The following is a 21,990-nucleotide window of genomic DNA, read 5'->3' as shown; positions in this document are numbered from 1 at the left end:
TTGTAGTTTCCCCCGGCTAGTGAAGAGTACATGGCTGAATCGCACCGCCCCCCAGCAGAGTAAAGACTCTGTCATCCCGGCCCTGGAGAATGTGGTGTTTGGAACCAGCTATGTCAAACAGCTGTCTGCTGATGTAAGTATAGATTAGGCCTCAGGGCTGTCTTCCTCTAAAAAAATGTTTCTCGTCTGAGTTGTCTGTTCTAAAACGTGTATTTTTCCATATATTGACACACCCTATAACATCAACTATATGTACTGAGCTTGTCTGATGCTTTAAGGGCACTGTGATTGAATAATTAAGACGCACAAATGACTCAAGACGGAGCCAGAGATCAACATAACCAAAATAAAAATACATTTTCCCCACCCTCCTCCTCCCCCTCCTGCTATGACGTTTCCACTGGATCAGACCATGATATGTTTCCCTTTTATCAATGGGAGAAAGATGGAAAGATTTTTCAAATACATTGAGGAACTATTGTCATTCTCAATGGATGTAAAAATATACTTTGTTCACCTGCCGTTTGAGGTAAAGAAATAAACACTTTGAGAAGATCCACAGCTCATTAGTGGTGATGAGTTAAGACAATCACAGATACTATCAGACTTCCCCAAATAGGCACATTTCTACATTTGCACACAGGCCAGGTAGCCTAGGTCTACATCTATGGATAATCAGGTGCACGTCCTTAAACAATATTAACAGGAGCGCTCCAAACATAATACAATGAATAAATGGACCAAACTCTTAAATGGAATGAAATAACCCAAAACGTGTCTCTCACGAGTGTAGCACAGGTTGTGAGCTCTGCAAACAACGTGTTCACTCTGACATGGAGAATGGTAATTACAAACCAATTAGTCCTCAACCTCCAGATAAATCAGTCATCTCTCACTAATGGCTTCTAGTAGCTCTTCTTCTTCCCTGACTGTAGGCCAAATAATAATATGTTGAATCCATTAACAGAAATGACCGGAACAAAACAAACATAGATAGATGAGAATGAAAGGTACTACTGGTGTTATGTGTCGTGGTGAATTGATAGAATTTAACAATCGAAGGGCAAACCATTCACGCAGTTAATATGAAACAATGAATTGGCCGGAGAAGATGCATTCTGGAGAGAGATGAGTCTTGTGCATCTAAGCCACACTTACCTTCTTAACTTCAACATTTTAAATGATACCCAAAGCATTATCTTCACACATACTGTATTGTAGGCCTAAGGAATACTCTCATACTCTTTAGACATTTATGGAAAGACCAATGCAATTTCACTTATTTTCTCCATTCTATCAAATTGCTTGAGGTACCAAAGCAAACACCCTCTCGGCTGATGCCTGTCTTAGTGATGGACTGTGCCATCCCCACTGCCTCCACAACGGATTAGTCCACTGAGACAGGCAGGAATCAGACACCCTCTCAACTGATGCCTGTCTTAGTGATGGACTGTGCCATCCCCGCTGCCTCCACAACGGATTGGTCCACTGAGACAGGCAGGAATCAGACACCCTCTCAACTGATGCCTGTCTTAGTGATGGACTGTGCCATCCCCACTGCCTCCACAACGGATTAGTCCACTGAGACAGGCAGGAATCAGACACCCTCTCAACTGATGCCTGTCTTAGTGATGGACTGTGCCATCCCCACTGCCTCCACAACGGATTAGTCCACTGAGACAGGCAGGAATCAGACACCCTCTCAACTGATGCCTGTCTTAGTGATGGACTGTGCCATCCCCGCTGCCTCCACAACGGATTGGTCCACTGAGACAGGCAGGAATCAGACACCCTCTCAACTGAAGCCTGTCTTAGTGATGGACTGTGCCATCCCTGCTGCCTCCACAACGGATTAGTCCACTGAGACAGGCAGGAATCAGACACCCTCTCAACTGAAGCCTGTCTTAGTGATGGACTGTGCCATCCCCGCTGCCTCCACAACGGATTGGTCCACTGAGACAGGCAGGAATCAGACAGCTGTCTCGTGTGCCATGACAATATATCTAGATCTAAAGAAATCGACCAGCAGCATATCAATCAAATAACCGACCCGTCTAGTACACCTTCATCCAGAAATCCTGTTGGAGGATTCACAGATTTCATACTTATTCCCCTCCTAATTCCGGGAATCTTCCAACCGTGATGTCCGAAAGTTATCTGTATTTTGTGACCCTTATTCTGCTAGTAATGACTTCTATAGGAACGAGTGTTATGCTGCTAGTAATGACTTCTATAGGAACAAGTGTTATGCTGCTGTTAATGACTTCTATAGGAACGAGTGTTCTGCTGCTAGTAATGACTTCTATAGGAACGAGTGTTCTGCTGCTAGTAATGACTTCTATAGGAACGAGTGTTCTGCTGCTAGTAATGACTTCTACAAGAATGAGTGTTCTGCTGTCAGGGACAAGCTGCTAGTAATGACTTCTATAAGAATGAGTGTTCTGCTGCTAGTAAGACTTCTATAAGAATGAGTGTTCCGCTGTCAGGGACAAGCTGCTAGTAATGACTTCTATAAGAACGAGTGTTCTGCTGACAGGGACAAGCTGCTAGTAATGACTTCTATAAGAATGAGTGTTCTGCTGACAGGGACAAGCTGCTAGTAATGACTTCTATAAGAATGAGTGTTCTGCTGACAGGGACAAGCTGCTAGTAATGACTTCTATAAGAATGAGTGTTCTGCTGTCAGGGACAAGCTGCTAGTAATGACTTCTATAAGAATGAGTGTTCTGCTGCTAGTAATGACTTCTATAAGAATGAGTGTTCTGCTGCTAGTAATGACTTCTATAAGAATGAGAGTTCTGCTGCTAGTAATGACTTCTATAAGAATGAGTGTTCTGCTGCTAGTAATGACTTCTATAAGAATGAGTGTTCTGCTGCCAGGGACAAGCTGCTAGTAATGACTTCTATAAGAATGAGTGTTCTGCTGCTAGTAATGACTTCTATGAGAATGAGTGTTCTGCTGCTAGTAATGACTTATATAAGAATGCGTGTTCTGCTGCCAGGGACAAGCTGTACTTCATAAAGACTGTAAGGTACAGGGCAGAAGGAAAACAAGTTGTGGTAGGAGAGGTTATTGACCGATGAGATGGGGAAGAAGAAGCTCTACTAGAAACCATTAGGGAGAGATGTTGGATTTAGCTGGAGGTCTAAGAGTAACTGGTTTGTAATAACACCGACATGGAGAAGGGGAGCTAATAGCTAGCCCCCCCCCCCTCCCACACACACACACACACAGGGTTGATGCCTGAATGCAACATGTTCAATGAAGTGGAATGCTAGAGACAATGCTCAGTCCCCTTGTCACTCTAAGATACATGCAGCAAGACCTAATGGGGCAGCTCAGAACACACACACACACACAGACACACAGAGAGAGAGAGAGAGAGCTCAGAAAGCAGTGCAATGAGGAATCCATTCTCTTCACTGTGACCTTGTCTTGACTGTGTGTGTGTGTCACAGCATCTGTGACTTGTTATAGCCTGTTATGACCTGTTATTAACACCCTGTGTGTCTCCCTCCCTTCAGGGCAGAACATTCCTGGTGTCAGACCAATGTTTGCAGCATGCATTCAGTCTTCACCACAGTCTCTGTGCCAGCCTACTGCTGGCCTACCAGGGCCTGTTTGGTTACTTCACCTCCGTCAGCAAGGACCTGCCCTCCTCACACCGCATGGAGCTAGGTAGACCTACACTACACCATGGTAACACTACAAACAGTCAGTCACACACCCATCACATTGCCAGGTGGCTGCATGGAGAAAAACGGTGTCAACTGAAATGGAAAGAATCTCCAGGATGTTGATGCTCCACAGATGTAATGGATATGTGGCACTGACAGACTGGGTCATTCCCCCATAGTCCATTTATTACCTCAGTTTTGGCGTTGACATTACAACACTGGACCTGCAGCTTGATTTGACTGCAGGGTTTGAGTTGAAGAATTAGATTTAGAGAGCCCTGATACCCAGTGAGAGAATTACAGGACATTCAACTGTGTATTACACCTCAACATGATCCAGAAACACACACCTCTAGCCTGCTGCCAGACTTTACTGTTAGAACACTCTTGTTTAATGTTGTGCTCTTCTCTCTCTTGCTTTTTCCATTGTCTGTATCTAGAATGAGTTTGATGTATTGTACATTTGTCTTCATCAACTGGCTGTGTTGTTTATCATAGTATTTGCATGTCATCATTTGCTCCCTGCCTCCTACAAAAATAATTCCTTTCAGCCGTTCTAGAAGGAAGTTGATGGTAGTAGTTGACTTGCTCACCCTTGGAGTCACAACATCAACTCTCCTCCCTACAACTAGCTGTGGTCTGGTGCTTCACAGACTGTTAGTCACAGTCACAACATTAACTCTCCTCCCTACAACTAGCTGTGGTCTGGTGCTTCACAGACTGTTAGTCACAGTCACAACATTAACTCTCCTCCCTATAACTAGCTGTGGTCTGGTGCTTCACAGACTGTTAGTCACAGTCACAACATTAACTCTCCTCCCTACAACTAGCTGTGGTCTGGTGCTTCACAGACTGTTAGTCACAGTCACAACATCAACTCTCCTCCCTACAACTAGCTGTGGTCTGGTGCTTCACAGACTGTTAGTCACAGTCACAACATCAACTCTCCTCCCTACAACTAGCTGTGGTCTGGTGCTTCACAGACTGTTAGTCACAGTCACAACATCAACTCTCCTCCCTACAACTAGCTGTGGTCTGGTGCTTCACAGACTGTTAGTCACAGTCACAACATTAACTCTCCTCCCTACAACTAGCTGTGGTCTGGTGCTTCACAGACTGTTAGTCACAGTCACAACATTAACTCTCCTCCCTACAACTAGCTGTGGTCTGGTGCTTCACAGACTGTTAGTCACAGTCACAACATCAACTCTCCTCCCTACAACTAGCTGTGGTCTGGTGCTTCACAGACTGTTAGTCACAGTCACAACATCAACTCTTCTCCCTATAACTAGCTGTGGTCTGGTGCTTCACAGACTGTTAGTCACAGTCACAACATCAACTCTCCTCCCTACAACTAGCTGTGGTCTGGTGCTTCACAGACTGTTAGTCACAGTCACAACATCAACTCTCCTCCCTACAACTAGCTGTGGTCTGGTGCTTCTCAGACTGTTAGTCACAGTCACAACATCAACTCTCCTCCCTACAACTAGCTGTGGTCTGGTGCTTCACAGACTGTTAGTCACAGTCACAACATCAACTCTCCTCCCTACAACTAGCTGTGGTCTGGTGCTTCACAGACTGTTAGTCACAGTCACAACATCAACTCTCCTCCCTACAACTAGCTGTGGTCTGGTGCTTCACAGACTGTTAGTCACAGTCACAACATCAACTCTCCTCCCTACAACTAGCTGTGGTCTGGTGCTTCACAGACTGTTAGTCACAGTCACAACATCAACTCTCCTCCCTACAACTAGCTGTGGTCTGGTGCTTCACAGACTGTTAGTCACAGTCACAACATCAACTCTCCTCCCTACAACTAGCTGTGGTCTGGTGCTTCACAGACTGTTAGTCACAGTCACAACATCAACTCTCCTCCCTACAACTAGCTGTGGTCTGGTGCTTCACAGACTGTTAGTCACAGTCACAACAAATGTTTCATCCTGAACATGATCAAGTACTTATTAATCCATTCTAACCTTAGAGGGCATAGTAACAACAACAGCAAGGTTAAACATGCCCTTATATATGTGCCAATCACTCCTACTAGCCAAGCCCAGCATGCAAGTCCTTTATGAGAGAGTACTCAGAAGACCCTTCCCTCCAGACCAAAGGCACGTCTTTATAGGTATGTCCCCCCTACCTGAACCCTACCCTCCCGTCCCTTCCCTCTACCCTCAGTTCAACCTGCTTCTTCATATCTTTTCTTTTCCCGTTTGGTTTCTTTGCTTTCTCCTCTTTTGGTTCCTTTTTCCCCACACACCTGGTAATCTTTCTGTGTGCTTCAATGCCTCAGTCTTTCAGTCACTATAACTCCTAGAGGCCTGTCATAGTCCTCTGTCTGTCATTTATTCACACACTTCCTTCTCCCCACAGGTGGGCCTTCTTCTTCTTGTCTTTTTCTGTCACAGTCATATCTCTGGGGGCCAGGTCTCTCTCTCTCTGGCTCTCTTCTTCTTGTTTTTTTCTGTCACAGTCATATCTCTGGGGGCCAGGTCTCTCTCTCTCTGGCTCTCTTCTTCTAGTCCTTTTCTGTCACAGTCATATCTCTGGGGGCCAGGTCTCTCTCTCTCTGGCTCTCTTCTTCTAGTCCTTTTCTGTCACAGTCATATCTCTGAGGGCCAGGTCTCTCTCTCTCTGGCTCTCTTCTTCTAGTCCTTTTCTGTCAGTCATATCTCTGGGGGCCAGGTCTCTCTCTCTGGCTCTCTTCTTGTCTTCTCTTCATCCATCTGATTGGCTCTTATGTCTAATGATACCGTTGATTTTCCAGCCTGTCTGTCAGACTTGACAGATCTGTATATGATTGTGGAATTGACAACAAAAAAGGACCTCTTTTAATGCTCTTTGTTTTGTTCTCCAGAGGAACTAGACGTTGAGAACCGTCTCACTGAGCTCTGTGATCAAGTCAAGGTACGATATTAGTTTCTGCCATCAGCTCACTGTCTGAGCCCTTTTCATAGTCAAGTCGATAGGTCTACTTAGTGGACTAATCACTTCCAGCACTATGGCAGGTCTCCCTGACCCAGATTAAAGTCCTGGACTTAAACTCCTGGACAAAGTTCTTCATTGAGTGTGATTTGGATTTGAAATCAAATAGAGATGAGCTGACCTCAAGGAAACATGGAAGAATTGGAACAGGGCCTGTGTTTGTGTTTTAGCTTGTCTTTGTGGCGCCCCCTGGTGTCTATACTGGGCTAATCCATGTCCCCCTCTCTCCAACAGCAGAGAGCGGAGAGCCCGGACGAGCTGGCAGAGCTGGTCAATATGAACCTGGCCCAGCTGTGTTCCCTCCTCATGGCCCTGTGGGGTCAGTTCCTGGAGGTGGTCTCACTGCAGGAGAATGTTGCTGCCCTGCTGGCTGTGGAACATCACACACTCAGAGTGAGTAGATTAGCAGCACCTAGCACCTCACTAACCCTGCTGACCATGGTGCACCTCACTAACCCTGCTGACTGTAATGCACCTCACTAACCCTGCTGACTGTAATGCACCTCACTAACCCTGCTGACTGTAATGCACCTCACTAACCCTGCTGACTGTAATGCACCTCACTAACCTTGCTGACCGTGGAGCACCTCACTAACCCTGCTGACCATGGTGCACCTCACTAACCCTGCTGACCATGGTGCACCTCACTAACCCTGCTGACTGTGGAGCACCTCACTAACCCTGCTGACCATGGTGCACCTCACTAACCCTGCTGACCGTGGAGCACCTCACTAACCCTGCTGACCGTGGTGCACCTCACTAACCCTGCTGACCATGGTGCACCTCACTAACCCTGCTGACCATGGTGCACCTCACTAACCCTGCTGACCATGGTGCACCTCACTAACCCTGCTGACCGTGGAGCACCTCACTAACCGTGGAGCACCTCACTAACCCTGCTGACCGTGGAGCACCTCACTAACCCTGCTGACCATGGTGCACCTCACTAACCCTGCTGACCATGGTGCACCTCACTAACCCTGCTGACCGTGGAGCACCTCACTAACCCTGCTGACCATGGTGCACCTCACTAACCCTGCTGACCGTGGAGCACCTCACTAACCCTGCTGACCATAGAGCACCTCACTAACCCTGCTGACCATGGTGCACCTCACTAACCCTGCTGACTGTGGTGCACCTCACTAACCCTGCTGACTGTGGTGCACCTCACTAACCCTGCTGACTGTGGAGCACCTCACTAACCCTGCTGACCGTGGAGCACCTCACTAACCCTGCTGACCATGGTGCACCTCACTAACCCTGCTGGTGCACCTCACTAACCCTGCTGACTGCACCTCACTAACCCTGCTGACTGTGGTGCACCTCACTAACCCTGCTGACCGTGGAGCACCTCACTAACCCTGCTGACCGTGGAGCACCTCACTAACCTTGCTGACCGTGGAGCACCTCACTAACCCTGCTGACCGTGGAGCACCTCACTAACCCTGCTGACCATGGAGCACCTCACTAACCCTGCTGACCGTGGAGCACCTCACTAACCCTGCTGACCATGGTGCACCTCACTAACCCTGCTGACCGTGGAGCACCTCACTAACCCTGCTGACCGTGGAGCACCTCACTAACCCTGCTGACCATGGTGCACCTCACTAACCCTGCTGACCGTGGAGCACCTCACTAACCCTGCTGACTGTGGAGCACCTCACTAACCCTGCTGACCATAGAGCACCTCACTAACCCTGCTGACTGTGGTGCACCTCACTAACCCTGCTGACCGTGGAGCACCTCACTAACCCTGCTGACCATGGTGCACCTCACTAACCCTGCTGACCGTGGAGCACCTCACTAACCCTGCTGACCGTGGAGCACCTCACTAACCCTGCTGACCGTGGAGCACCTCACTAACCCTGCTGACCGTGGAGCACCTCACTAACCCTGCTGACCGTGGAGCACCTCACTAACCCTGCTGACTGTGGAGCACCTCACTAACCCTGCTGACCATGGTGCACCTCACTAACCCTGCTGACCATGGTGTACCTCACTAACCCTGCTGACCGTGGAGCACCTCACTAACCCTGCTGACTGTGGAGCACCTCACTAACCCTGCTGACCATAGAGCACCTCACTAACCCTGCTGACTGTGGTGCACCTCACTAACCCTGCTGACTGTGGTGCACCTCACTAACCCTGCTGACCGTGGAGCACCTCACTAACCCTGCTGACCATGGTGCACCTCACTAACCCTGCTGACCGTGGAGCACCTCACTAACCCTGCTGACCGTGGAGCACCTCACTAACCCTGCTGACCATGGGTCACCTCACTAACCCTGCTGACTGTAATGCACCTCACTAACCCTGCTGACTGTAATGCACCTCACTAACCCTGCTGACTGTAATGCACCTCACTAACCCTGCTGACCGTGGAGCACCTCACTAACCCTGCTGACCGTGGAGCACCTCACTAACCCTGCTGACCGTGGAGCACCTCACTAACCCTGCTGACCGTGGAGCACCTCACTAACCCTGCTGACCGTGGAGCACCTCACTAACCCTGCTGACCGTGGAGCACCTCACTAACCCTGCTGACCGTGGAGCACCTCACTAACCCTGCTGACCGTGGAGCACCTCACTAACCCTGCTGACCATGGGTCACCTCACTAACCCTGCTGACTGTAATGCACCTCACTAACCCTGCTGACTGTAATGCACCTCACTAACCCTGCTGACTGTAATGCACCTCACTAACCCTGCTGACCGTGGAGCATCTCACTAACCCTGCTGACTGTGGAGCACCTCACTAACCCTGCTGACCGTGGAGCACCTCACTAACCCTGCTGACCATGGAGCACCTCACTAACCCTGCTGACCGTAATGCACCTCACTAACCCTGCTGACTGTGGAGCACCTCACTAACCCTGCTTACCGTGGAGCACCTCACTAACCCTGCTGACCTTGGAGCACCTCACTAACCCTGCTGACCTTGGAGCACCTCACTAACCCTGCTGACCGTGGAGCACCTCACTAATCCTGCTGACCGTGGAGCACCTCACTAACCGTGGAGCACCTCACTAACCCTGCTGACCATGGAGCACCTCACTAACCCTGCTGACTGTAATGCACCTCACTAACCCTGCTGACCATGGTGCACCTCACTAACCCTGCTGACCGTGGAGCACCTCACTAACCGTGGAGCACCTCACTAACCCTGCTGACCGTGGAGCACCTCACTAACCGTGGAGCACCTCACTAACCCTGCTGACCATGGTGCACCTCACTAACCCTGCTGACCATGGAGCACCTCACTAACCCTGCTAACCATGGTGCACCTCACTAACCCTGCTGACCATGGAGCACCTCACTAACCCTGCTGACTGTGGAGCACCTCACTAACCCTGCTGACCGTGGAGCACCTCACTAACCCTGCTGACCATGGCGCACCTCACTAACCCTGCTGACCATGGGTCACCTCACTAACCCTGCTGACCGTGGAGCACCTCACTAACCCTGCTGACTGTGGAGCATCTCACTAACCCTGCTGACCATGGGTCACCTCACTAACCCTGCTGACCGTGGTGCACCTCACTAACCCTGCTGACTGTGGAGCATCTCACTAACCCTGCTGACTGTGGTGCACCTCACTAACCCTGCTGACCGTGGAGCACCTCACTAACCCTGCTGACCGTGGAGCACCTCACTAACCCTGCTGACCGTGGAGCACCTCACTAACCCTGCTGACCGTGGAGCACCTCACTAACCCTGCTGACCGTGGAGCATCTCACTAACCCTGCTGACTGTGGTGCACCTCACTAACCCTGCTGACCGTGGAGCACCTCACTAACCCTGCTGACTGTGGAGCATCTCACTAACCCTGCTGATCATGAAGCACCTCACTAACCCTGCTGACCATGGGTCACCTCACTAACCCTGCTGACCGTGGAGCACCTCACTAACCCTGCTGACTGTGGAGCATCTCACTAACCCTGCTGACTGTGGTGCACCTCACTAACCGTGGAGCACCTCACTAACCCTGCTGACCGTGGAGCACCTCACTAACCCTGCTGACCGTGGAGCACCTCACTAACCCTGCTGACCGTGGAGCACCTCACTAACCCTGCTGACCGTGGAGCACCTCACTAACCCTGCTGACCATGGGTCACCTCACTAACCCTGCTGACTGTAATGCACCTCACTAACCCTGCTGACTGTAATGCACCTCACTAACCCTGCTGACTGTAATGCACCTCACTAACCCTGCTGACCGTGGAGCATCTTACTAACCCTGCTGACCGTGGTGCACCTCACTAACCCTGCTGACCGTGGAGCACCTCACTAACCCTGCTGACCATGGTGCACCTCACTAACCCTGCTGACCATGGTCACCTCACTAACCCTGCTGACCATGGTGCACCTCACTAACCCTGCTGACCATGGAGCACCTCACTAACCCTGCTGACCATGGTGCACCTCACTAACCCTGCTGACCATGGAGCACCTCACTAACCCTGCTGACCATGGAGCACCTCACTAACCCTGCTGACCATGGTGCACCTCACTAACCCTGCTGACCATGGTGCACCTCACTAACCCTGCTGACCGTGGAGCACCTCACTAACCCTGCTGACCATGGTGCACCTCACTAACCCAGCTGACCATGGTGCACCTCACTAACCCTGCTGACCGTGGTGCACCTCACTAACCCTGCTGACCGTGGAGCACCTCACTAACCCTGCTGACCGTGGTGCACCTCACTAACCCTGCTGACCATGGTGCACCTCACTAACCCTGCTGACCGTGGTGCACCTCACTAACCCTGCTGACCGTGGTGCACCTCACTAACCCTGCTGACCGTGGTGCACCTCACTAACCCTGCTGACCATGGAGCACCTCACTAACCGTGGTGCACCTCACTAACCCTGCTGACCGTGGTGCACCTCACTAACCCTGCTGACCATGGAGCACCTCACTAACCCTGCTGACCGTAATGCACCTCACTAACCGTGCTGACCATGGAGCACCTCACTAACCCTGCTGACCATGGTGCACCTCACTAACCCTGCTGACCATGGAGCACCTCACTAACCATGGAGCACCTCACTAACCCTGCTGACCGTGGTGCACCTCACTAACCCTGCTGACCATGGAGCACCTCACTAACCGTGGAGCACCTCACTAACGCTGCTGACCGTGGAGCACCTCACTAACCCTGCTGACCATGGTGCACCTCACTAACCCTGCTGACCATGGTGCACCTCACTAACCCTGCTGACCATGGTGCACCTCACTAACCCTGCTGGCTGTGGTGCACCTCACTAACCCTGCTGACCGTGGAGCACCTCACTCTGTTCATGTGTTCTCATTCTGGTCTCTTGCTCTCCATATTTCAGGTGCGGAGATTTGCAGAGGCCTTCTTTTGTCTGGAACACCCGAGACAAACGGCACTGGCCTATCAGGAACTACAGTAAGACAAATTACTAACGTGTGTGTGTGTATGTGTGTGTCCTGTCTTTGTTTTTATGATTAATTAACCACCAATTGACAATAACAGAAAATGAAGATTTGTACTGTTTTGTTTTTCCCTCCTCACGTCTTCTCTCCCCTCCTCACGTCTTCTCTCCCCTCCTCACGTCTTCTCTCCCCTCACGTCTTCCCTCACGTCTTCCCTCTCTTTTTCCCTCTCTCTCCCCTCCTCACGTCTTCTCGCTCTCTCTCCCCTCCTCACGTCTTCTCCTGCTCTCTCTCCCCTCCTCACGTCAGTGCTCACAGCCACCAGCAGATGACCACAGCCATCAAGAGTTCCTCCTACTTCCTGTCTCTACCACCACTTCCTGTTGCATGTGCCGACCTGGACGGGGACGTCAGCTCCCTGCCAATCATCTTTGAGGACAGATACCTGGACTCTATCACGGAAGGTCAGCGACGCAATAGAAATAGAATGAAATAGATTCTGTTTCTATATTTCTATGAGTAACATGACAGACCGTTAGAGAGACAGCTATTTAAAGCAGGGATGTGATCACTTCAATTTAGAAAAGTCAGGAAAGTAAATATTGTTTTCGGGCTAGGTTATGATATATGTATAGAGGGTTATGTCATATAAGCAGGAATTTGTGATTAATCAGGGAAAATCACATTCACGCTTGCACTTTAAAATATCATTCCTACAATCACAGTAACTTGTTCATTTAAGTGCCTTGAACATTTGAAGTGAGACTGGAAAGTGGCAACATGGAAGTGTTTCTTTGTCTTTCTCTATGAATATATTTGGTCTGTTGTGTATCGTCTCTATATTTTCTGTCTGTTGATTCAGTTTACTATGGCAACACCATTTCACCTCATGTAATTCTGGGTATATGTAAATCTACTTGGTGGATAAAGGTCATTGAGATTTTCTCCGTACTCTGGTTTCCCTGCTTCAGATCGGGACGGGCCGTGGCTGGGCATACATAACCCCCGGAGTGGCTCCACGTCCTCCGGTAACTCTAAGGCCTCATCCTCTTCCACTGCAGCTGCCGCAGCATCCTTCCCCAGCCCCATCCTGGAGCCTCGGCCCCCAACCATGATGGACACAACCTGGCCCGATGACTGCCCAGACCTGCCCAAATCCAAAGGTGTGCTGTTGTTATTCATAGGAATAGTTACTATCATGATTACTACGCTAGACGTTCAGATGATAGTTACTACGCTAGACGTTCAGATGATAGTTACTACAGTACGCTAGACGTTCAGGTGATAGTTACTACAGTACGCTAGACGTTCAGATGATAGTTACTGCGCTAGACGTTCAGATGATAGTTACTACGCTAGACGTTCAGATGATAGTTACTACGCTAGACGTTCAGATGATAGTTACTACGCTAGACGTTCAGATGATAGTTACTACAGTACGCTAGACGTTCAGGTGATAGTTACTACAGTACGCTAGACATTCAGGAGATAGTTACTACGCTAAACGTTCAGATGATAGTTACTACAGTACGCTAGACGTTCAAATGATAGTTACTACAGTACGCTAGACGTTCAGGTGATAGTTACTACGCTAGACGTTCAGATGATAGTTACTACGCTAGACGTTCAGATGATAGTTACTACAGTACGCTAGACGTTCAGATGATAGTTACTACAGTACGCTAGACGTTCAGGTGATAGTTACTACAGTACGCTAGACGTTCAGGAGATAGTTACTACGCTAAACGTTCAGATGATAGTTACTACAGTACGCTAGACGTTCAAATGATAGTTACTACAGTACGCTAGACGTTCAGGTGATAGTTACTACAGTACTCTAGACGTTCAGGGGATAGTTACTACAGTACGCTAGACGTTCAGATGATAGTTACTACAGTACGCTAGACGTTCAGGTGATAGTTACTACAGTACGCTAGACGTTCAGGTGATAGTTACTACAGTACGCTAGACGTTCAGGTGATAGTTACTACAGTACGTTAGACGTTCAGGTGATAGTTACTACAGTACGCTAGACGTTCAGATGATAGTTACTACAGTACGCTAGACGTTCAGGTGATAGTTACTACAGTACGCTAGACGTTCAGGTGATAGTTATTGTGTGTTCTGCCCCCAGTGAGTACTGTCTCAGTCTATATGTCTTGGTAAATGTGGCACTGACAAATCCTTGACAATACTTAATTGAATAGAGTGGTTACCATGATGTTTCATCAGTTCATCTGAAGCACGTTGGGTTTGTGATAAAACTCCTTAAATATAAAACACATGCTTTTTCTTTGTATTAAAGGCAAGTCGGTGAAACTGAAGAAGAACGCCAAGACGGAGAGGGAGAACGCCAAGAAGCTCATCAGACAGGGATCCAAGGACTCTGTGGTTCTGGTGGCTTATAAGAACCTGGGGAAGGCCGCTAACTCGGCTAACCCTTCACAGCTAACACATGGAGAAACTGACCATGACAGAGAGGCCCAGGGACAGGGAGAGGCTGGCCTGAAGCAGCAGAGGGAGGAGAGGGAGCAGGGGGAGAGGGATGCCTTGCTGGGGGTAACTGGGGGAGACTCCAACACTGACCTAAGGACTAGGATCTCCAAATATTTTCCTGAGCCTGGTGCTACCACCGCTGGACAGGCAAATGCTGTTCTTAATTTTGACTCTCTCCTTGAGGATGACGTCCTAGTAGCTAGTGGCGTGGCTAGTCAGAAAGGTTACTTCACAGCCTTAGTGAGCTTGGACACACAGAACAAGCCGGCCCAGGCTGGTCCTGGAGCTGTAGCCGGATTAGCCACCACAGATAATGACCAAGTAATTAACAAAAATGCTGCCGTTGACCACTGCAGCCAGCAGCTGCCCGATCACTACACGCCTGGTTCTACCGCCACTGGACTCAGGCACATCGAGGTCCAACCCAGTGACAAGGACCCGTACCAAGGAGACACAGTGACAGTTCTCCTGCCCTGTCGGACGGATGGGGATGGGACCTCCAAAAGAGATATCCCAGAAATCACCCAGACAGACCTGTGTATGTCCGACTCTAAACACCTTGCTATGAGAGACTGGAGTTCTGAGGTGTCTGACAGGCTTCGGGGTAGAGAGGTAATGACAGAGGTTAGTCAGAGGCCAGGCCTGGTGCTTCTACAGCAGGTGAAAGGTGATTGTATCAGGCTGCCACCAGACGGAGGTGCTGCTGTCCCCAGTGCCTCCTCCCGCCTCTCTGACTCTGGTATCGAGAGCGAGCCCAGTTCCTTCGCTATCCAGCTGGCTACCCAGGGTGGGGCCGTAGGGCTGGCTGGGGCCCCTGAGACTGAGTTGGGCCCCCAGCAGGCCGAACGGCCCCTACTCAGCCCTGCTCCCCGGCCCGTCCAGCCCACCTCTGTCCATAAGGGCAGCATGGTGACTGGAGAGGGCCTCAACCCGGAGAGCACAGTCAGCGCGGTGAGCGGCGTCCAGTCTTCCCTCACCTCCATCAACTCGCTGCCCTCAGATGACGAGGGGGAGGGGGGTACGTCTGTGTCCAGGGGCTCCAGCAGTGTAGGAGGAGGGGAGGCCGAGGGGCCACCAGGCCCAGGGGGAATGAGGAAGTCCAGTGTTCTGGTACAGGAGCAACAGAGCCTGGTGTTCTCTGGAGAACCACCACCATCTGTCCCAACACGCTGCTCTGTACCCAGCCAAACGCACCCCGACGCTGGGTTGGGCCTCAACACCACTGCTAGTGGGGGTTCTGCATCTCAATATCTGCCTCCTAGGACTTTTTCCTCAACCTCTGAGTCAACACTTAACACTGATCCCAGGTTGTTAACAGGTTCCTCTGATGGGGCTGTAGGGGGTCCAGGTGCCCCCCGTAGTGAGCCCCAGACAGCCTCCTACCCCTCCTCTAACTCCACCGCCAGCAGCAGTGACCTGGTCAAGAAGGGACTGGTAGAAAACTACTTTGGCTCGCGCTCCAGCACAGACGTCTCAGAGATCAGCCCTGTAGAGACGTCAGCTATCACCCTGGGGATACTGTCTGGAGCGGGGCCGGGGCCGCCTGTAGAGGAAGACGAGGAAGAGGACAACGAGATGATAGAGAACGGCTTCTACGAGGAAGGAGACGGCTTGGCGTTCGTGAACGGTGTCGTTGACGAGGAGGAGGAGGATGAAGGAGATGGAGGGGCAGTAGGAAGGAGTCTGTTGTTTGAACAGTTGGGACTGGACCATGTTCAGGAGCCCAGGGGTCTTCCTCCAGGCTATGGTGCCCCTGTCCGCTCCCCCCTGGCCCCTAGCTCAGTGGGCTCTTCCCAGGGGAGACTTCTAGTCCCTACCCCCTCCACCTCCCTCACCTCCAACAGCCTGCGCTGGTATGACAGCGCCCCCACACCACAGATGAAAGCGTGAGTCCACAGTCTAGTCACCTCATGTCCTACGGTCCACAGTCTAGTCACCTCATGTCCTACAGTCCACAGTCTAGTCACCTCATGTCCTACGGTCCACAGTCTAGTCACCTCATGTCCTACGGTCCACAGTTTAGTCACCTCATGTCCTACGGTCCACAGTCTAGTCACCTCATGTCCACAGTTCCATAATTTAATTTCTGCTTCTTTGATGGTTATGTCTTAAGCCGTAGCTAGGGAAATGTTGCTCCGTTAACTTTACTGTATTAGGTTGATTTGACAGGGACGATGCACCATTTGCACATTAATGTGGTTCTTTGTGGCTCAGTCTGTAGATAATGGCGCTTGCAACGCCAAGGGTCGTAGGTTCGATTCCTGTTGGGACCGCCCATATGTAGAATGTATGCATGCATGACTGTAAGTCCATTTGGATTAAAGCATTTGCTATATGGCATATACACTGAGTGTACAAAACATTAGGAACATCCTCTTAATATTGCATTGCACCCCCCCTTTTGTCTTCAGTTCTTCACACAAACCGGTGCACCTGGAACCTACTACCAGACCCTGTTCAGAGGCACTTCAATCTTTTGTCTTGCCCATTCACCCTCTGAATGACACACATACACAATCCATGTCTCAATTGTCTTAAGGCTTAAAAATCCTTCTTTAACCTCTTTCTTCCCCTTCGTCTACACTGATTGAAGTGGATTTAACAAGTGACATCAATAAGGGATCATAGCTTTCACCTGGATTCACCTGGTCAGTCTGTGACATGGAAAGAGCAGGTGTTCTTAATGTTTTGTACACTCAGTGTATATGCTCAGTGTACAGTAGTAGTATTATTATGATTATCATAATAGCTTATATTATTAATCAACATTACTGGCCAGGCAAATAATAAAAATGTCTTCCTTATCCTCGTGGTGTAGTTTTGTTGCGGCCAAAGAGGAGTTGAAGCAGCTGAGACTACCAGGGTTCCTGTACAGTGAGGTGGGAGACCTGGCCTCCAGTGTCCCTTACTTTAGCCTGGAGGAGGTTGACAACTGTGACGAGGGCATCCACCTCATCGTCTGTGTCCACGGCCTCGATGGTAACTACACTTTATCCATTTAGTCAGATAATCAACCCATCTTGTTGTCTGCTTCAGTTCTTTTGGCACAGGACATGTTGTGGTCTGATATATTGAAAACCGATCTGGGTTTAAATACTATTGAAATAATTTCAAATCCTTTACCTGGGCTTGATCAAGCTTGACTTGGCAATGGAACCAATAGGAAAGCCCCAGTAGTGGTGTTCCAGACAGGTTAATGCATCGCTCATAGTATTTGAAAGATTTCAAACGGTATTTGAACCCAGGTCTAATGTGAAATATCTTGGGTGTTCCTTCATTCTGTGTCTTCCAGGTAACAGTGCTGACCTGCGTCTGGTGAAGACCTACCTGGAGCTGGGCCTACCTGGAGCTAGGATAGACTTCCTCATGTCCGAACGCAACCAGGTAACTAACCATAGTGTACCACACCTGAACCAACCGACACTACCTCATTATGGGATACCTGAACCAACCGACACTACCTCATTATAGTACACCTGAACCAACCGACACTACCTCATTATGGTACACCTGAACCAACCGACACTACCTCATTATGGTACACCTGAACCAACCGACACTACCTCATTATAGTACACCTGAACCAACCGACACTACCTCATTATGGTACACCTGAACCAACCGACACTACCTCATTATGGTACACCTGAACCAACCGACACTACCTCATTATGGTACACCTGAACCAACCGACACTACCTCATTATGGTACACCTAAACCAACCGACACTACCTCATCTGCCTCTTTACTTCACATTATTATGGGACGTTATGTATTTCAAGTACATTCGTACTTGAATGACAATCAACAATGGATGGTTAATAGGAATTTCTTCTAGTTTCATCTCATGGGAGTGCAGTATTGTCACGGGAGTGCAGTTTCGTCTGTATCCTCTTATGCAAGTGCAGTAAACAATGCCTTGTCCTTGTCAGTCTGTAGAACTTTAGGTCTGAATTTTTGTTGTTTTCCCCACAGAATGACACGTTTGCTGACTTTGAGCAGATGACAGACCGGCTGTTGGATGAAATAGTTCAGTACATTCAGATCTACAACCTCACCGTCTCTAAGATCAGGTACATATGGGTTCTTCAGGTCTACAACCTCACCGTCTCTAAGATCAGGTACATATGGGTTCTTCAGGTCTACAACCTCACTGTCTCTAAGATCAGGTACATATGGGTTCTTCAGGTCTACAACCTCACGGTCTCTTCTTTAATTGTCCTCCTACTATGGGTGCTATAGTCTGAAGTGTGTCCCTCTCCTCTTCTTCATCTGCGCTGATGGAAATAAGTAATAATGGGATGGGTAGAAGCAACATAGTGGATCTCTAGCACCCATGAATTGGCTTTCCCACTGTCCAGTCAGTCACCCCTTTCCCACTGTCCAGTCAGTCACCCCTTTCCCACTGTCCAGTCAGTCACCCCTTTCCCACTGTCCAGTCAGTCACCCCTTTTCCATCAGTGCAGATGGAGGAAAGAAGACAAGGAGTTGAATCAGCTTAATACTATTGAGATGTCCCATGGTGTATAACAGTGCTCTCCACATCCAGCCATATTTAGTTGTCCCCCACCATGAAATCGGGGAGGGGGATCTGTCTCGGTCCTTTAATATGTTAGTACCTCATGATATCTCAGAAACCACTGGCCCAATTCTGAGGAAACTTGGATGAATGATGCATCTTGCCATAGAGATCAGTAATTTACAAAATTACACTGATTGGCCCAAGCTATAGGGTTGCTGCGTCATTCGTGGGGGACGACATGTTTACTGTTACTTTGTTTGATTTGAGCTCCTGCGTGATCTCTGACCTGTATCTATATTCTCTGTTTCTCAGCTTCGTAGGCCACTCCCTGGGGAACCTGATAGTTCGTTCAGTACTTACCAGACCCAGGTTTAAATGTTACCTGAGCAGACTTCACACCTTCCTCTCTCTGTCTGGACCTCACCTGGGTACCCTGTACAACAGCTCTGCTCTGGTCAACACAGGTATGTCTCTCTACACGATACCCTCTACAGCAGGGATCATCACCTAGATTCAGCCGCGGAGCGATTTGTTTATTTTCTGGAGCGGATGGTTGGGGAGGCCGGAACAATTATAAATAATATTCAAATTGACCGCAAGAAGCTCAAATATATATGTTTGACTAAAACATAGCTATTCCAAACCTTGCTTATATTTGTATTAGATCATGTGTGTTTGATGCGTGGGGATACTTGGGAACACATTTCTTAAATTCACTAAATTTGGAGCTGATTTCCTGGTGTTTTTAGCATCTTTTATGTCCAACGATGAAAATTCTGCACACAATTTGTATTTATTTTTGCTCAGAAAACTTGGGAGGGGCGAAATAATACCATCCATGGGACAAAATCGGACCACTGGCCACCAGTTGGGATTTTGAATAATCTGACAAATATCCTACCTCATTAGATTTATTTAGTTCATGCTCGCAGTGTGTTTGCGAGATGTCGTACTAAAGGCAGTTTTAAAACCGTCCCGTGACTCCTGCAGCGTCTACAGACATCCACCAAACAAGCAAAAACCGACTCTATGAGAATGAGTGTGACAACTGATAGCCCATCTATAAGTGACTATGTCAGTCAATCAGGTGGCTAGCTGCCTGCAGAGACTCTATTGCAGAAAATCTGAAGGGCTCTGGCCAGTAGTACTTAGACAGTTAGAAAGATGATGTAAGAAGCTAACATTTAAACAGATCCTACCTCAGCAGGAGCAAAAAAATAGGCTACTAAGTTGTAATAACTGTGGTTTCCAGAGAGTAGGTTACTGAGCCAGACAGTGATGTGGCGCTCAGTGGTGAGGCTGAGGCAGGCTACAATGCATGCAGGAGGAAGCAGAGCAGACATTTAGACAATACTTTCAAACCTCTTCGGGCTAGGGGGCAGTATTTTCACGTTCGGATGAAAAGCGTGCCCAGAGTAAACTGCCTGCTACCCAGGCCCAGAAGCTAAGATATGCATATTATTAGTAGATGTGGATAGAAAACATTTACATTCTAAAACTGTTTGAATGATGTCTGTGAGTATAACAGAACTCATGGCAGGCGAAAACCTGAGAAAAATCCATCCAGGCAGTGGAAAATCTGAGGTTTGTAGTTTTTCAATTAATTCCCTATCGAAAACACAGTGTAAATGGGGTCATATTGCACTTCCTAAGGCTTCCACTAGATGTCAACAGTCTTTAGAACGTTGTTTCAGGCTTCTATTGTGAAAGGGGAGCGAATTAGACCAGTGGCTCAGTTGAAAGCTATGAGTTGTTTATCGCGCGCGGCTGTGAGCACGAGCTCTGTTCCCTTTCCTTTCTAAAGACACAAAGGAATTGTCCGGTTGAAACATTATTGAAGATTTATGATAAAAACATCCTAAAGATTGATTATATACATCGTTTGACATGTTTCCACGAACTGTAATGGAACTTTTTGGACTTTTCGTCTGGACTTAGTTCTCGCGCCTTGTGCATTTGGATTGGTGAACTAAACGCGCAAACAAAAAGGAGGTATTTGGACATAAAGATGAACTTTATTGAACAAAACAAACATTTATTGTGGAACTGGGATTCCTGGGAGAGCATTCCGATGAAGATCATCAAAGGTAAGTGAATATTTATAACGCTATTTCAGACTTTTGTGGACTCCACAACATGGCGGATATCTGTATTGGCTTGTTTTGGTGGCTGAGCGCTGTACTCAAGATTATTGCATGGTGTGCTTTCGCTGTAAAGCTTTTTTGAAATCTGACACACCAGTTGCATTAAGGAGAAGTTTATCTTTAAAAACACAGGATACAACATTCAATTTAAAAAGCTCCTAGCTTACAATTTTTATTTTATTTTTATGTATACTATTCCAGGAAAGTGTACTGTGAAAATGTTGAATGTATACTTCCCTTTAACTACGACACTGTGCTACGCTCAGTCAAGGAAACAAGTCATTGTCTTCCGCTCCCTGGTTGATTTAGTCAGTCTTTAACCCCTGTGTTCCCCCTCCTTCCTCCCTCCCAGGCCTGTGGTTCATGCAGAAGTGGAAGAAGTCTGGCTCCCTGCTCCAGCTGACCTGCAGAGACCACTCTGATCCCAGACAGACCTTCCTCTACAAGCTTAGCAAGAAATCTGGTGAGTTGAGAAGAGTAAAGATCACTGTTGTTGTTTTTTACAGTGCAATTTGTTACATTGTTAACGCCTGGTATCAATCTGTTCTCCTGGGCATTTAAATGAAGCTTGTTGTCTATTGTTAGATGAATAACAGGTGTGCTGTGTCAATGTATTGTGGCAGGTCTTCATCACTTCAGGAACGTGGTGTTAGTGGGCTCTCTGCAGGATCGTTACGTCCCATATCACTCAGCCAGGATAGAGATGTGTAAGACAGCCCTGAAGGACAAACAAACAGGTGGGCATATTTACATATTTATCA

The 21,990-nt window shown here is 48.6% G+C and overlaps 1 protein-coding gene across 5 annotated transcripts in view; it reads left to right on the top strand.

The window, feature by feature from the left end:
- Positions 1 to 21,990, top strand: part of LOC139413595 (protein FAM135A-like) — a 53,328-nt gene that overhangs the window by 28,874 nt on the left and 2,464 nt on the right. The window contains exons 7-21 of one of the 5 annotated variants that reach the window (XM_071161185.1): positions 7 to 133; positions 3,526 to 3,679; positions 5,726 to 5,803; positions 6,536 to 6,585; positions 6,901 to 7,056; positions 12,006 to 12,079; positions 12,376 to 12,530; positions 13,038 to 13,229; positions 14,372 to 16,448; positions 17,381 to 17,541; positions 17,855 to 17,946; positions 18,539 to 18,636; positions 19,398 to 19,549; positions 21,582 to 21,692; positions 21,853 to 21,966. In XM_071161185.1, coding sequence (XP_071017286.1) covers positions 7 to 133; positions 3,526 to 3,679; positions 5,726 to 5,803; positions 6,536 to 6,585; positions 6,901 to 7,056; positions 12,006 to 12,079; positions 12,376 to 12,530; positions 13,038 to 13,229; positions 14,372 to 16,448; positions 17,381 to 17,541; positions 17,855 to 17,946; positions 18,539 to 18,636; positions 19,398 to 19,549; positions 21,582 to 21,692; positions 21,853 to 21,966 — 3,791 coding nt within the window. Of the gene's footprint in view, positions 1 to 6; positions 134 to 3,525; positions 3,680 to 5,725; positions 5,804 to 6,535; positions 6,586 to 6,897; positions 7,057 to 12,005; positions 12,080 to 12,375; positions 12,531 to 13,037; positions 13,230 to 14,371; positions 16,449 to 17,380; positions 17,542 to 17,854; positions 17,947 to 18,538; positions 18,637 to 19,397; positions 19,550 to 21,581; positions 21,693 to 21,852; positions 21,967 to 21,990 lie in introns of all 5 variants that reach the window. The other 4 variants (XM_071161194.1, XM_071161177.1, XM_071161202.1 and 1 more) reach the window with 4 other exon arrangements.

This window comes from Oncorhynchus clarkii, chromosome 1 (genome assembly GCF_045791955.1).
Source record: "Oncorhynchus clarkii lewisi isolate Uvic-CL-2024 chromosome 1, UVic_Ocla_1.0, whole genome shotgun sequence".
NCBI classification, from domain to species: domain Eukaryota; kingdom Metazoa; phylum Chordata; class Actinopteri; order Salmoniformes; family Salmonidae; genus Oncorhynchus; species Oncorhynchus clarkii.
Note: the sequence above shows the minus strand (reverse complement) of the source record. Positions and strands in the feature narration are given on the sequence as shown.